At 36.5% G+C, this 16,657-nt stretch overlaps 2 protein-coding genes across 3 annotated transcripts; one reads left to right on the forward strand and one right to left on the reverse strand.

Annotated features, from left to right (window-relative positions):
* Positions 1-140: 140 nt before the first annotated feature.
* On the reverse strand, positions 141-1,372 carry ly97.3 (lymphocyte antigen 97, tandem duplicate 3). Of its 2 annotated transcripts, none has more exons than XM_060893670.1 (4): positions 1,272-1,372; positions 972-1,027; positions 676-798; positions 141-363 (listed from the first exon to the last, which is right to left on the reverse strand). In XM_060893670.1, the coding sequence occupies exons 2-4, from the start codon at positions 1,018-1,020 to the stop codon at positions 257-259; spliced, it is 279 nt and encodes a 92-aa protein (XP_060749653.1). In that variant the 5' UTR covers positions 1,021-1,027; positions 1,272-1,372; the 3' UTR covers positions 141-256. The 2 variants fall into 2 exon arrangements, with proteins under 2 accessions (XP_060749653.1, XP_060749742.1); XM_060893759.1 differs by having other exon boundaries at positions 1,282-1,370.
* Positions 1,373-7,353: 5,981 nt separating this feature from the next.
* LOC132845857 (activin receptor type-2B) lies at positions 7,354-15,884 on the forward strand. Its single transcript, XM_060870188.1, has 11 exons — positions 7,354-7,566; positions 9,248-9,455; positions 9,546-9,655; positions 9,885-10,036; positions 10,142-10,285; positions 10,448-10,591; positions 10,904-11,049; positions 11,150-11,264; positions 11,363-11,501; positions 11,853-11,983; positions 12,289-15,884. Exons 1-11 carry the CDS (start codon positions 7,515-7,517, stop codon positions 12,490-12,492), a joined length of 1,545 nt encoding a protein of 514 aa, XP_060726171.1. The 5' UTR covers positions 7,354-7,514; the 3' UTR covers positions 12,493-15,884.
* The last annotated feature ends 773 nt before the right edge of the window (positions 15,885-16,657 follow it).

Below are 16,657 nucleotides of genomic sequence, written 5' to 3' on the forward strand. Positions count from 1 at the left end.
AGTTTCATCCATTTGAAATAATTCTGTTATCGTGATTTTCCAGCAACATTCAGTAGCAAATAAATCTTTATTCTGATTGGTTATTAATATTCTGAATGACATTTTTTAAATTTAAGTTACAAATGAAAAAACACAGTATATGCATTTCATGAATATTTTTTATTTTTAATTTCTGTTAGAAGAATAACCATGAACTTCTAATACATTCTGGACATGAGTGGATACAGCCAGTGTGAAATGTCAAAGGCCAGTTGGATCACAGGGTGTTACAGAGGTCATCCTTGCAGCAGTTGACATTCATGTAGGCGTTCAGCTTCAGAAGCTCACAGTCAGTCATGGCCGTGCACTTCTGGTAGTGTCCATCTGCATGTTAGAACACGGGTAAGACCACTGACTTAAACAGTACTATCAGATCTCTAAAATAAAAGTGTCTAATATTCCTCAGCTTGTGAGGATGTGTCTATATGACTAGAGCTTTGCTTTATCTATAGCTACACTGTTGTTAGAAGAAACTTCTAAATACTTAATGACCAAATATAAAGACAGCTATAATAATCTTATTATTCTTGCACTAGTATAAGCAATTCTAAGCAATGCTACTAATCTACATCCGTCTGCACTATTTTATCTGCACAAATCAAATAAATAAAGCTTTGTAAAGGTGTTGATGCTCACATGGAGATTTGGTGAACTTGACTGCGACACAGGCGTCTTTCTTATCAGGACAGGTCATCGTCGTGATCTCACACGCGTCACCTGCCTTCTTGGGTTGGCAAAGGTAGCAATCCAGAGCTGACCCTGAAAAACATGTGGAGGTGTTGCACATACAGTATTAGGTAAACATCGTGCTTTCCCGTCATGTAGCTACACAAAGCTCAAAGCTCTCATTAGTGTTATAAACTTTATGACCTGAGGTTTAAGTGACTTAACACTAGTTTCCTCTGTTGAATATAAATCAGGAACAGACTCACCGCTGGCTACCAGTAGAACCAGAACGAGGGCAAAAACCAGGCTTCTCATTTTTCTGCTGAAAGACGAAAAACATACAAATTAAATCAAAAGACAATGTAAATGCATTGCTATGCATGCAATGCATTGTATGAAGAAAAAATATTTTAATAACATTAGCAATAACAGTCTTTGGTTGAACTTGATACAATTATTTTTTAGCTATTATCTATATCTATTCTTAGCCATAAGGAATGTAGAGAAAAAAAACAGAAAGCTAGAAAGCTCTGAGGTAAAATATACACAAGTCATACACGTGTTACCTTTTCTTACCTGCCACAGATCTGCTAGATATTCAGAAGTCTTTGCCTTTTATATCTGACCCTATCTCTTCCTTCTTTCTGCCTGTTTTTGCTCCTGTGCTGTGTAAACAGTGACTCCTCTCACACTCTGTGGCGCACCCAGTCATTTCTCTTATCACTCCAGTGAGCCATCAGTAAAGTTTCCAACCTTTATGGCTCTGTGTGTGTTTGTGCTTGTCTTTGTGTCTGCAATTACATAACCTGCGTATATTAATCAGTTTTCCAGCTTCATGTTTATAGTTATAGGCTTCCTGCCAAGCCCAAAGTCATGATACAAACTTATTACACACACACACTGTCCCAACTAAGCACTATAACAAGATTTATATATTAACACTCTCATAGTATAACATTTCCCTTCATTTTTCTTATCTATTTATGCCCTACATTTTAATTCTTTAGGTGCAATAATGCAGGATTTAATTTACAGATAAAATAGAAAGTCAGCAAGTCAGGCGGTTTTCAATTTCAAACACAGGCGAATTATGATTTGATTCGGTTTTTGTATTGGATGTAAAAATGATGAAAATCATATGTTTTACAGAACTTGTAGAGTACATTGGCAACCAACTAAAAATAACACGAGAGTGCTGGTGTGAATTGGAATTAGTGCATTAATATAGACCTGCCATGTGCTTTGCAGCTGGAACTAGATACTAGTCAGAGATGTTGTTATAGAAAACAATTCAGACCAATCAGAATTGAGAATTCAACAGCGCTGTGCAGGTTAATATCATGAACAGCAGCTACACTAATGCCTCTTCCATCCTGAGGCATCCAGAGATTGAATCAGTTCCAGTTGTGTTGCATGTAATACAGATTTGCAGACCTTCATTGAGAAGAGGCCAACCCTGTGAGGATCCTGAGGCATCTAGAGACGTACCAGCTCCAGTTGTGTTCCGCTTCATGAGGATTTCAGACAGTCAAAGAGGAGATGGCAACATGTGGTCTTTGAGGACAACAACATCCTCATCAATACACAATTGTCAAACTGTATTTGACTGTAGAAAGGACATTATTCATAATAACACTCTCTGATGTTTATAACAGTTTATAATCACAACCTCCAGTGTCACCCAAATGAGGATGAGGTTCACTTTTGAATCTGGTTCCTCTCAAGATTTCCTCCTCTTCCATCTAAGGGAGTTTTTTCTTGCCACAGTCACCTCAGGCTTGTTTATTGAAAATAAATACAAACACATTAAGTCTAATATTAATCTTTGTATTAAACTAATATTAAATGTCCTGTAAAGTTGCTTTGAGACATTATCCATTGTTAAAAGTGATATACAAATAAAACTGATTGAAAATGTATTAATTAAATTGCTGTGGTATAAATTGGATGTACACTTTTTTAAACGTTTTTGAAACATATTTGAACTTAAAATTAAAGGTGGTGTATTTTGTAAGATAATACACCTTCTGTCATCTGTCACACACCGGTACCAACATTATCAGCACTCGTACTATTAATATTTAGTGAAGTCTTTTGAACTATTTCCTGGGCCATAAGCCAAAAAAAAAACACAGTCCCAGAGCGTTAACAGTCCACTGCTATGTTTTGGTTTAAAGCTTGTTCTTTCTATCTACTTTTTTTTTTCAGTGGTGTTCACAGTCAAAAATTAGCCACAACACACTATTCTACGGATGTAATTCAATTATTATTCAATAACTAGCATAAATTCAGTAGGAAATATACACGTAGTTATAAGAGTGATGAAAGTCTCACTTCATTTTTAATTTTTTTTTATTTATACAGCCACAGTTTACACTTCTCAAACTTTGCAGATGTATTTAACAAGAGCCAAGGATTATGCAACACTGACCACTGATAAGCCCCAATAATGTCAAATAATGTTATCTTGTTAGCTTGTGATGGATTACAGTACAGTTCAAATTCTCTATGCTATATCAGTGTACACATTTTTATGCAATATTGTAATTCTTGACCTGTGTCTTGAACAAACACCGAATCACTAGCAATTAATTGTATTCCAATTCAAATCTAAACTTCATTTGTCACATATGTCACAGCCATAGACATTGTGACATGAATTAAAATGCTTTTCAACTGTCTTAAAAGTCATTAAAAAAGCAATAAGAATGAATTGTGAATTGTCCTTAAGTGAATAAAATACAGAATACAAATCTTCTAAGAAAAGAATTAAGATAAGGTAAGAAAATATATTGAAAAAATATATAAAAGTATGTATGGATGCAGATTGCTGGTAGAAGAGTCTGACTACTGCGAGTAAAGTGCAGATGTGTTAGTGTGTGCAACTGTAGTGCAAAAAAGTGTGCACAATACAGAATATAGTGTAAAAACTGTTCAGTACTAAGCTCACTTAATCATCACGTTGTCCAGACAGAAAGCAGTGCATTCTCACTTCATTTCACATCCAACTATAAAACTCTGGATTGCATTAAGATAAGTAACAAATGCTAAACTGAGCCTCAGTAAAAACCCGAGCAACTAAAATCCATGATTCACAAACACAATAGAATAAGAGGAATGTTTATTGTTAGTATTTATATTCCAGACATACTGTCTGACTTCACTGTATTTCTAAAGATTGCCATGGATTGGTGACCAAAATCTCTATACTGTATTATGGTGCTACAATTTTCATTTTTAACATATGTAGTTTCTTATAGTTCCTGTACGGTTTTCAATTATTTCTCTCCACAAACACAGCCTGCTAAAATAACTAGCACATTTCAAAATTAATTAATTTGATTTTGAAATCAATTTCATTAGATTTAGTCACTATTCACTGGTGGTATAATATACACAAAGCTCAAAGCCGTCATTAGTGTTATAAACTTTATGACCTGAGGTTTAAATGACTTAACAGTAGTTTCCTAGTTTATTATATATAATATATATATGTAAGTGAATTGTGAATTTTATACATTCCATTACAGTGTGTGTCATATACCACACAATCTATCAAATAGTCCTTGAATAATCTGCTTTACTGCTCCATGTGATACAGCTCAAGTGTGTGTAAAAATATGTTTGCTCAGTCTACTTTATTATTGAACCCTAATAATCACATGTATCTCTTTACTATACTCCAGGGCAGAAAAATGGATGCATCCAGACCTGGCAAACTTCAGCTGATAAGTGTGTCAATCCAGTAGGACTTTATTACTACGGAAACAATAATAATAAAACTTTCCAGCTCTTCTCTGAGGAAAGGAAATGGCGAATAATGTGACTCTGAAAAGAAGTCTGGAATGAACTGAGAACACTGAGATGAAAAATACAGTAAAATTAAATGTACAATATCTTTAATTACTAAATGTTACTTTAATATTAAACATTCTGCACAATTTCTAGGTCTCTAATTAAATGTAAGTGAATGTGTGATATTGACCTGTTGCTTTGTTCAAAAGGTCAGATTTCGGCAGCTCACTGTCATTGAGGGGACGTATCAAAAACAAAGAAATTCATGTAAATATTTTAAAGATTCCCCTTGTTTGAATGTTATTCATTTAGAATAGAATGTAAAACAAAGCTTTTCACTAGTACTCTCAGACCCCACTGTGTATCAGCTGTTCAACAAATATTAATCTTAGTCGTGCATTTTAATGTGCAAATTCCATACATTTCAAAATTCAGCAAAATATTATAAACATAAAAACATGTTGCTAATTGACAGATATAGAACCATACATGCTGTCAACTCTCAACTGACTAATATGATATTAGTCTAAAGAAATCATTAGATTGTAATAAAGGGATGGGCTGATAAAAACAATTCAACATTGCCTCAAAGTCTGTACTCATTGTATACAATTTAGCATTAACGCCCAACAAAAGAAGGCCAAACTCCAATGCATCATTTGATCTGCAGAGAAGACTATTGGTAGAAATGTGTCCTTACTCGGGGGGCATGGTGACTTAGTAGTTAGCATGTTCGCCTCACACCTCCAGGGTTGGGGGTTCGATTCCCGCCTCCGCCTTGTGTGTGTGGAGTTTGCATGTTCTACCCGTGCCTCAGGGGTTTCCTCCGGGTAAAATTGTCCGTAGTGTGTGATTGCGTGAGTGAATGAGAGTGTGTGTGCCCTGTGATGGGTTGGCACTCCGTCCAGGGTGTATCCTGCCTTGATGCCCGATGACACCTGAGACCCACAGGCTCCCCGTGACCTGAGGTAGTTCGGGTAGAAAATGAGTGAGTGAGTGAGTGAGTGTAATTACTCATCAACCAACCAGCAGAGCAAATAATAAAGTACTTACTCACTTGACCGATAAAATCTTATATCTACATAATGAAAAATACCTAAAAAATTCTTCAGCATAGATTTTGGTAAGTAGGTTCCATCAGAAGAACAATCAAATGGATAACTTTAAGGTTTTTTTTTGTTTTTTTTTAACCTACTAGCACTACATCTTACTGTTTTTGTTTGTTTGTATTTTATAGATAACTGTTCAGCAATGAACAAAATTCAAATGTTAATTTGATTATTTGTTGTCTTCTATCCTATTAATTTGAATTCATTTTTCTATTACTTTTATATTCATTCATTATTTCAGGTAAAAGTTTGACTTATTTTCTAGCCACTTGTTGAAAGTTTCAAATTCCTGCCTAATCAATAAAAGCCAACTCACATAACAAATAAATATAGACTACTATGCCTAATTATGCTAAGACTTGCTTATCCCTGCTATTCCTTCACCCCGTTGGTCCCAATTTCCTTTCTTGCAAATTTGTACCCACACAAGTAAAACAGGGCTCCTGTGTTCACTCCATGGTGAGAAAACAGAGATAGGCTTTGTATTGATATGGATAAAAGAATGAATAGTCAAGGTTTGTTAGTGCCAACTTAGCATGCAGGGGTCCGTGGGTAAAGAATACAGCTCTCCACTAAAGTTTGGCCAGCAAGGACAAAGCCATGACCCACAGGGTCAGTCAGTGCTGAGAGGATCCTCCAGCTTTTGTGTTGCTAATATCATGACTGCTCAAAAAGTAGAAGGAAAGTAGGAAGAAGCCTACACACTAGTGTCACAGACGATTTTATGGAAATCCTAAGACAGGGTTGTATGGTAGATAGTTTAAAGTTCACTGTGTAATTATTAGACATAGATATATATGACTTAGTTATGACGTCTTCTTCGAATGTGGGAAATTGTAGATTAATGTGCACACAATTCATCTCCGGGTGTCTCACTTGTCACTTTCTTCCCTTTCTTTCTTTTTGTTCAACTCCTCTTATCTACCTGATCGTAGAATTAAACAATGTTTTCTGTATTTTAAAATGTCAGCCTTATGATTTAATTTAACACTTAACTGCCATCATTTTATCATTTTCAATACTGAATCTAAGAAAATCTGCATTTAACCACAAAAAAAAAAATTTAAAATAATAATTAACATATCTCGGATAACAATGTCTTTATTTTCTGATAATAGAGATCTCTTAAAGGAGTAACAACTACCTTTTGTTTATGTTAGCATACAATTAGCAAATAAACAATGTTCAATTCAATTCAATTCAAGTTTATTTGTATAGCGCTTTTTACAATGGACATTGTCACAAAGCAGCTTTACAGAACATAAACATAAAACAAAAGATAAACATAAGGAGAAGTATAAAGAATTAATATAATAAAAATTCAAGATATATACAGTTCACAGTGTGTATGTATGTATGTATGTGTGTATGTGTTAGCATCCATGCTACAAATCTGTTAGCATTCATGCTAATTGAAAAAGAACATAATAAGGACAGTTTTCTTAACAGTGATTTATTTATAAGCCAATAATTTCTCAGAAAAATGTAAGATTTATTATTAATATACATTAACATTATGTTTTATTATTAATAAACAGTTGTAACTAAAATGCAATGAACGTTAATAAATAAATAAATAAATAAATAAATAAATAAAATGGTATTATTTTAGTCTTTTATTTATATTGTTGTGATTATAATGTAGATATTTACTGATGTTTTTGTGGTTTTTGTACTAAATTAAATCCAAAGTGCCACAGAAACATCCGGGTCTTTGTGAAGCCGTCGCCATTTTGGACGCGCTTTTAGCTTTTCGTGTCAGCTCCACAGCACCACTGTGTGTTTAGGGAACACAATTCAATCCTGTGTCGCTGGTAATCTATTTAAACTGTAAATGCTTTCCAAAGGAAATAATCTTAAAAGACAGAGTCTTTCTCGGGTCTCCATCCATCCCTGTGCAGGAATATGTTTGGTCTCTGGGTGACATTAGCACTTATTCGGGGAAGTTTGTTAGCAGGTAAGAAACTCACTTTCCTTTGCATTGTTGTGATTTATACACTGTGCAACATTAACGCTTTGTGTTAGATATAAAACCTTTATTTCAAACGCGAATCGTGCTTAAATTAAATGTTCTTCTCTGACACTATAAAAACCAACCAAACTGAATTATTGTGGCGTTTTTAGACTGTTTTTATTGTCTTGTTTAGTCGTCCTATGTTTACACCATGAAGTGTTTAATCGTTATCAGGTCAGATTAGCTTTTAATGATCTCTTTCTTAAAATATGAGCAAGTCAGGGTTGAAACGAGGAGATTGATTGTGTGTGTGTGTGTAGAGGTACAAAGAAAGAGTTTGAAACACATGTCACGAACAGCTGCTTTTTAACAATTAAAACCGGTTCGTCCACCAGATGGCGCTGTTTTGCTGGGTGCGTATGGTTAAAATTGCTATATAAATGTACTGTTAGATTGCCATTTATTCTTATTATTATCTAGTTGAATTTTATTAACATATTATTATTATTATTATTATTATTATTATTATTATTATTATTATTTATTATTATTATTATTATTATTACCTAGTTGAATTTTATTAACATTATTATTATTATTATTATTAAAGTTTTTTTTTTCAATTCATATTTCAAGGCAAAACTATTCCTGGTATTTTTTCTTCCTATTATAATTTTTAAAGCATTAAACCTATTAAATTTTACTTAAATAAATTAAAACTATTATACTATACTATAATTTTTACAAATGCATAAATCTATTTCACTGTTGGATGTGACTTATTAGTCAGACAGGATAATAACTTCAAGGAATCAGTAGAAAATAATGTTGTGATTTACTTTTTTTCATTTTTTTTTTTTTTTTAATCAGACACCTTTATCCAAATACTTCATTGTAATTGACTTTGATACTTAGGGGAGGGCCGTTCAACACAAAGCTCATTTGACACCCTGACTGCGGCGTCCCCGTGTCAGCGGTGAGCCCAGGATGTGACAGTGTGTGTGTTCTGGAACGGTGAACCCCACAGGAGAGCAGAAGCATGAATTTAAAGCTCCCACTCTCTCCTGTGCCGTGTGTGTGGTGGTGTAATTTTACCTTTACCCTTGCGTTGTATTAGCAACAGGAGAAGAAAATGAGTCTGGAGTTTTACTTTTATTGTTTAGTATAGCAGTTTCTGAGGTTTCTAAGGCTTTATTGTTATTTTGTGTGTGTGTGTGTGTGTGTGTGTGTGTTTAAGTGGAGGTTTGAAGATTGGTGAAGATTGGTGGCCCACTTGGGGGATGGGCATCCTCTTATCTATACATGATGTTTAAATACACCCTGGAATTTCTCTCTCTCTCCCTCTGTGTGTGTGTGTGTGTGTGTGTGTGTGTGTGTGTGTGTGTCTATGTGTATATATGTATATGTGTATATATATGTGTGTGTGTATATATATATATAATATACACGTGTGTATAATATACACGTTATATATATATATATATATTACAATGGGCTTTCTGTATTTATTTTGGGGTGAAAGATATAGGGGAGAGATGAGGATTTTAAAGAGAATGGTATTTAGTTTATCTGCCACTTTCATACCTAAAACATTAAATCTGTGAAGCGTTATAGAAATTCCTCCGTTGTTATGTATTGTTATAAAGAAATTTGTGTTTTTCTCAATTTCACTTTTATTTCTCAGGTCCCGGGCAAGGCGAGGTCGGTACCAGAGAGTGTGTGTATTATAATGATAACTGGCAAGCTGAGAGGACAAATCAGAGTGGCTATGAGAGATGCGAGGGAGATAAGGACAAGAGACAACACTGCTATGCATCCTGGATCAATTCTTCAGGAACAATACACCTGGTGAAAAAGGGCTGCTGGCTCGATGACTTCAACTGCTATGACAGGTGAAATATTACTCAAGAGAATGACATTCTGTTGTAAACCTTTTGTTTTGAAGACAATATCCTCATTTATTTGTGTGCGTGTGAGAGCAGACAAGAGTGTGTGGCCACAGAGGAAAGCCCTCAGGTGTTTTTCTGCTGCTGCGAGGGAAATTACTGCAATGAAAGATTCACACACCTGCCAGAAGTCACTGCGCCTGCAGGTGAAACACTACACTACTTTGGGTTAAGTCAAATCATAAGGCTGTGTTCATCCAACGTTGTGATAGAATTTGAAAGACCTCCATATGGATGTGAAGGCCAGGTGTCCACAAAGCTTTAGCCATATAATGTAAATTGTTGCTGGTTTAATTTGGTCTTATATTTTTTTTTAGCCACAGAGTTGATTAATGACGGTAACTGTGCGCAATTTGTTGGTGTCTGGTGTTTCAGTGAAGATTCAGCCTCCTCCGGTGGGACCGTCCCTGCTTGGCGTGTTGGCGTACTCTCTTCTTCCTCTGCTTGTGCTGTCTCTGGCCTTGGTGCTCGCATGCTGGACTTACCACCAGCGCAAAGCTCCGTACGGTCACGTGGACCTTAACCAGGTGTGAGAGATCACTTTTATTATTTCAGTTATTTGCAAATTGTAGCCTGCATGAACTCGATGTGTGGTGTTTTTAAGCTCACCTGCACTTTATTTGCTCTGGTAGGGTGTGGGTCCTGCTCCTCCGTCTCCTCTGGTAGGTCTGAAGCCTCTGCAGCTGCTGGAACTAAAGGCAAGGGGGCGTTTCGGGTGTGTGTGGAAGGCTCAGCTGCTAACCGAATATGTTGCAGTCAAGATATTCCCTGTTCAGGTAAGCATCTGAAACCTTTTCTGGATTTGATCGTAGCATATCTAGTGTGTGCGTGCGAATTACAACCGACTGCAGGATGTTCCAGATGGACTTGTTTTTCTAGAGGTTTACAATGTAAGCTTGTTTATAAAAGACCTTGATGATTGTCTGTGATGTGTCCAGGATAAGAATTCATGGCAGAACGAGAGAGATATTTACCTCACTGAGGGACTGAGACACGAGAACCTGCTACGCTACATCTCTGCAGAAAAACGAGGAACCAACCTGGAAATGGAGCTGTGGCTCATCACCGAATTCCACGAAAGGGTCAGACATCCGTTCATCTAATGTCTTCTCAGTGTGGTGTTTTTTTTTTGTTTGTTTTTTTCCATTTGAACTCTCAATCCTGTGCAGTAGACGTCAATAATTCATCCTAAAGTGAACTCTTATGTTGAAGTTCGGTTGTCAAATAGACATTCTCAAATGTATCACTTTGTAGAAGCGTGGCTTTTAATTTGATTGACCCAAGAGAATTTTGAACACAAGAACATTTAAATATATCATTTTCATTTAAGTTGTGCCTTTATTCCATTTACAGTTGTGGTGCTGCTAATATATTTGTGTCCCTGTATGCTGTAGGGATCTTTAACAGACTTTCTGAAGGGGAATGTGGTGAACTGGTCTGAGCTGTGCCACATTGCAGAGAGCATGGCTCGAGGCCTTGCCTACCTACATGAGGATCTCTCCTATAGACTGGAGGCACCCAAACCAGCGATCGCACACAGGTATGATTTATTACCGTGTCTGGCTGATTACTGTAGATTATCAGCCACGAATAGCAATCACTTATGTGGTGTGTTTGTGTGACCGATCTTCTCTTGTCAGGGACTTTAAGAGTAAGAATGTGTTGCTCAGGACTGATTTGACTGCTGTGATTGGAGACTTTGGCCTGGCTGTTCGCTTCGAACCAGGAAAGGCACCAGGAGATACTCATGGCCAGGTAAAACTTTATATAGTGACATGAATGTAGTTTTGAGATACACCTCGATCTTGAGACCAAACTTAATAATGTCCTGGTGTGTCTATACCATATTTTAGGTCGGTACAAGGCGCTACATGGCCCCGGAGGTGCTGGAGGGTGCCATAAACTTTCACAGGGATGCATTTTTGAGGATTGATATGTACTCTTTGGGCCTGGTGCTCTGGGAACTGTTGTCCCGCTGCACTGCTGCTGATGGTAAGTCGTTAGTGTGGAAATGTGTTCATAGTGAGTGAATATACAGTTTATATAGTGGATGAAAATCCTCCATTTTCTCAATTCTCCACCAAAAGATTCATTGCTAAATTAAACAGTGCTGCTGTTAGTACCTCAGGTCTAAATATTGTTCCTCTTGACTGGTGCCGTCTTGTTATATCAGAAACAACTTAATTAATATTGGAAAATCCACTTTTCTGCTGCCAAAGGTTTGAGTATTTGTGCAAGGGAACAAAACTGTGATCACCACTCAGAAGATAACCAAGCAGTCCCATTGGATTAGATAGAAAGCTCTTTGAGATAACTTTAACAATGTATTGCTGGCTTGTTCAGGCTCTGTACATGACTACATGCTCCCGTTTGAGGAGGAGGTGGGTCAACACCCATCTCTGGAGGATCTGCAGGATGTGGTGGTCCATAAGAAGATGAGGCCCATGCTGAAGGACTGCTGGCTCAAACATTCGGTAAAGAGTTTTGTTTGTTTTAATTAGATTTTGTATATACTTAACACTATGTTCACTATGCGCTTATGTTTCATAAAGAGTTAGCGTAAACTTTGTAATGACGTTTAGGGCAAGTAATGACTGGTGGAAACATTTTATAATAAGTTGATCCTACATATTTAGAATAAAAATTAGGATAACAGCTTGATAGGCTTTTTTATTTATTTATTTTTTTTGGTTTCCATTTTTCCTCAAGTTCAAGTTTTCTCTACATTAATGTGACGTTATATATTGATGTGAAATGATTTTTTTTTTGCGTTTCTTAGGGATTGGCTCAGATGTGCGAGACAGTAGAAGAGTGCTGGGACCACGATGCAGAGGCCCGTCTGTCCGCAGGCTGCGTGGAAGAACGCATCATAACCCTCACCAGGGCATCCAACACCACCAACAGTTCTACCTCAGGGTCCCTGGTCTCCGTGATCATGATAGACAGCGACTCAGCTTTACCACCGAAAGAGGCGAGCATGTGAATGGTGTCAATCAGAGAGCGCTACACCACCACCATCAAACCTCTTCAGTAATGTCAACTTTGCTGCTCTTCTGGTACTTTATATGTGGACTTTAACCACATCTGCAAGCAAAATATTTATCAACAAGTACAAATAATAGTAAGGATGAATTCAGACGTGCGTGTGTGTGCGCTCGTGCACATGCGCAGAGCTTCGCTGTGCTTTACACAAGGCAGTTCACCCATTAATTCTGGAGCAGTTTTTTTTTTCACCCAAAAAAGTAGTTGTTGATTTTGCTTGTGGATCTTTTAATAACTTTCGCACAAATTTACTTCCATAATTTCATTTTTATTTGGAATTTTTAGTAAATTTCACACTACTTCTGCTGTACACTCGCATTGATAAAGCTCATACGCACAACAAGCTGAAGCCTCGTACACAATCCAATGACCATTTCACAGTGCACTTGTTACCTCATGTTTTTTTTTCTTTTTGGACTTTTAGGATTCAAATGTGAACTGTAAATGAGTTTACTTGTTTTCTAATATCTGCATCCACACCGCGAATACCTCCGTTCAAAGGACTCGGCTTGTGAAATCTACATTCCTCGCCTGTCTTTATGCTGTTGATCAGTGACTCGACAAAGTGGAACGAGAAGCTAAAGACTGTTACACAAAGCCGACCTCCGTTTGCTCGAGTACCTCTCTTATTACTCAGTGATCTTTTTTAATAGTTGCTCGAATCTTTAGTTTCTCTGTGACGATGTTTGACGTGTTTTATGAAGAACGATCTGTTCCTTAGGAATTTGAGAGAGCAGTTGTCTGGAACACTGGAATCAAAAGGCAGCAGGACTGTTTTGGTTTTATTCAGTATTGCTATATTTTAGTGTAGGTTCTGATTATCTGCTGTTTGATGGTTTTATCAGGCAGATTAAAACGGAGGTCTGGGAAAACCTTTCACATGTCACTACTGAGACAAAGTCTGGAAAACGTGCAATAACAATGAGCCAAACAAGCCAGTACAATACATCTCAATTTTAAGTAGGTATTAATATATTTTATATGTTTTTATGCAGGCTGCTTTTTAACTTTGCTTAGTCTGTAACGATCATGTTGTTTAAGGAGTCATTTAAACAGTAAGTAAAACCAGTCAGTGTACCTCAAGATTTTTTATTAAATAATTACCTTCTATAGTGAAATAGTGAAAACAGAGAAGAGCACCGACACGCACTACAGCTGACAACGAAGATGTTAAATGTTTGAATGACTTAAAAAAAGATAAGCGTTTACACATTTTGTCGACAGAAGTGACCGAATGATTCGGCAACGTTTCAGCGTCAGTGTTCACGCAAAAAAAGCAATCAGTTAAGCGAAGAGATTATAACGACGCCCATGTTTACGATTATGATTAGGCCTGTGCCGTGAGTGGCTTTTAGTTCAGAATCAAAGTGAGATGTATGTGATTTCTAGTAGATTTCTACAGGCTTATATGTAGATGAATATTTAAAATTTGGCCATGTGAAGGGTTTTCTCAGGCCTCCAAAATGTGTATGTATTTGTATGCGAAGTTTGTAAATCTAGAACCCCAATGTAGCGTCTACAGGTTGAGTATTGTGACACAGAAATGCCTTTATCATGCTCGTCATGCTTTAATGTTACGCCTACGTATTTAGGGCACGTGTGTTGGTGGACATGTGATGTGTGCATTATATACAGGTGCGTATAATAAGCAAAAGCTTGGACTCTTCAGGATTAACAAGGGTGGTTTTGTTTGATATACTACACTGCTCAGGTAAATGTGGGTTTAGCAATAGAGCCCAGCAGTAGGAACATCTCAGTGGCGTGACGGTGCTCAGTGTTCATATTTACTGCTCCTTTGAAAACCGTAAGATCGTTAGATCTCATCTAAAGGTGTGTGTGTTGGCAGAGAATTTGAAGTTCAGTAGTTATATAACTATTCAAATAATTCGAGTATTTTATTGTTTTTATGGTAGACGTGTAAATAAACATATGGCTACTTTTATATGTTTTAGATTTTTTTAAAAAATATATATATATCTAAAGTACTGTGATATATTTGTGTGAGTTAGCAGTATAGTTCATGTAAAGACAACATGTCTGTGTTTTTGTGCACAGAGTAGCGATTACGTTTTCTCATCGATTATTGTTTTTAATTATTATTATTATTACTGTATTATAACTGGAACCTACCTCATTTTAACCACTCTGAAATAATGGTTACTTTTTTCCCAAACATTTTATCCCTTCAGCTTTGTCTGGATTGTATTAATCTGTTTGTTGCGATTGAGAGTCTGTATACAGCAGCAGTAGCAGAATCTCGAACATCTACCTGAGCCAGTTCGCTCAGCTCGACTGACGCTAGATAAACGTATACTGACTTCAGGGATTTAAAGGTAAAACTGTGTAAGTATTACCAACTGTGTGCAGGTTGGATTGTGCCAGATTTCTTTGAATAGATTAAAGCAGCAGTGCTATTAAAGTGTTCAGAGTTAGTGTTCCACAACTGGATGTGGTCTTAACACAGGAAATGTGGCATGCACACCACATGGACAGTTTGGTAAGCTTTTAAAACTGTACATGCTGTGATTTTCTGCAAATCAAATGCGGTCTTTGACTTAACTGTTTGATTCCTTGTGTTTCCGAGTCGAGAGGGTCTTGTTATTGTGTTTTGTCCTTAGTCTGACGTTAGAAAACCCAAATTACAAGCTTTAGTTGAACACAGCATAACCATACACCATGCACCTATATACACATACATGCACATAGGTTTATTACATCAAAAATCAGAATCTTCATTAAATGTAAAGTTGCAAATATCCAGTCAGCAATCCTCTATAACGTAACCTTATTCGTTAGTATTCTATTAGTCTTGGATACTGTATGTACTCTGTAACCCTATTTGTAGAGTATATCTGAAATTCTGATATTTTCCTAGGAGAATATACTTTTTAAATATTCATATCCATGAGAAATCACAAGTAGTAACAGCAGAGCACAAAACCCTGTGTGGCAATGGCAAGTCCAATATCTGTGTGCAGTCCGATATCTGTGTGCAGTCTGATTTCTGTAACTTGAATCTAACTAAGTTGGCGATGAACAAATAAAACGATATTTTAGACTTGCAGCCTTTATATAGAACAGTGCTGAATGACCGTTGTTATATACAGGATGTATACACACCCCTGAGTGTGTGCGTGTGTGTGTGTGTGTGTGTGTGTGTGTCTATGGTGCTCATCCAATTGCAAGATACCAGATGTTAAAGAATTCTTGGTAAATATTTGTGTTTTATTTATTTTTATTTTTTGTGTTTCTGTGAACCTGTTATCTCAGGGTATGTAAAGTCATTTCAGCTTATTGACTCATTCAGGACTTTATTAAAGATCACTAAATGCAGCTAACAAGGTGTATTTCTTATTTATTAGTAGTTATCCGTGTCTGTCTGTGTGTCTGTACATGTCTCTGTCTGTGTGCCTGTCTGTCTGTCTGTCTGTCTCTGTCCGTGTGCCTGTCTGTCTGTCTGTCTGTCTCTGTCCGTGTGCCTGTCTGTCTGTCTGTCTGTCTCTCTGTCCGTGAGACAATATTTAGAAGAGATCAAACCAGCACAGGGTTCAGATTAACAGTGCTGGACATTAGAATTAGCTCAGAGATTTGAACAGTCTAGTACTTAAAACATTTCAGCTCTTTTTTTTTTCCATTTAATTTTTAAATAAAATCACACAATCTGCTGCTTCCATATCAGTGTATAATAATTGATTTATTTCCCTATTTTAATAACAAGATATCAGTCTGCAATCGCATGGAAACATAATATTTTTACATCATTTACCCTGATATTACTTCATGGACATGTTTCCCAGCCCTAAGAACGAGTAGATCTTTATAATTCCTGTTCGTGAATAATTTGAAGGATTATTACCAAAGCACACTCATGAAGTGCACTAACATATACAGTAACGCATGAACACAGACTGAGATATCCATCAGACTTAAGATTTAGATGAATCCTTCCCCAACACCACCACCAGAAAATAGATCTCACCATAATGACCAATGTATATTTTATATTTTAATTCAAACGATATTTTACGATGAACGATATTTTAATTCAAACGATTGTTCTCATGTTTGTGACATCCTGCATGTTGCATTTTCTATTACTTAAGTAT

This window comes from Tachysurus vachellii, chromosome 1 (genome assembly GCF_030014155.1).
Source record: "Tachysurus vachellii isolate PV-2020 chromosome 1, HZAU_Pvac_v1, whole genome shotgun sequence".
Lineage (NCBI taxonomy): Eukaryota > Metazoa > Chordata > Actinopteri > Siluriformes > Bagridae > Tachysurus > Tachysurus vachellii.

Excerpts from the sequence above, each read along its gene's own strand:
- LOC132845857 (XM_060870188.1), top strand. The coding sequence starts at position 7,515 with ATGTTTGGTCTCTGGGTGACATTAGCACTTATTCGGGGAAGTTTGTTA. Across the intron at positions 7,567-9,247 it reads TCGGGGAAGTTTGTTAGCAG|GTCCCGGGCAAGGCGAGGTC; the intron begins GTAAGAAACTCA and ends TTTATTTCTCAG. Across the intron at positions 11,502-11,852 it reads CCGCTGCACTGCTGCTGATG|GCTCTGTACATGACTACATG; the intron begins GTAAGTCGTTAG and ends TGGCTTGTTCAG.
- ly97.3 (XM_060893670.1), bottom strand. The coding sequence starts at position 1,020 with ATGAGAAGCCTGGTTTTTGCCCTCGTTCTGGTTCTACTGGTAGCCAGC. Across the intron at positions 799-971 it reads GGTTCTACTGGTAGCCAGCG|GGTCAGCTCTGGATTGCTAC; the intron begins GTGAGTCTGTTC and ends CATGTTTTTCAG. Across the intron at positions 364-675 it reads CAAGTTCACCAAATCTCCAT|ATGGACACTACCAGAAGTGC; the intron begins GTGAGCATCAAC and ends TCTAACATGCAG.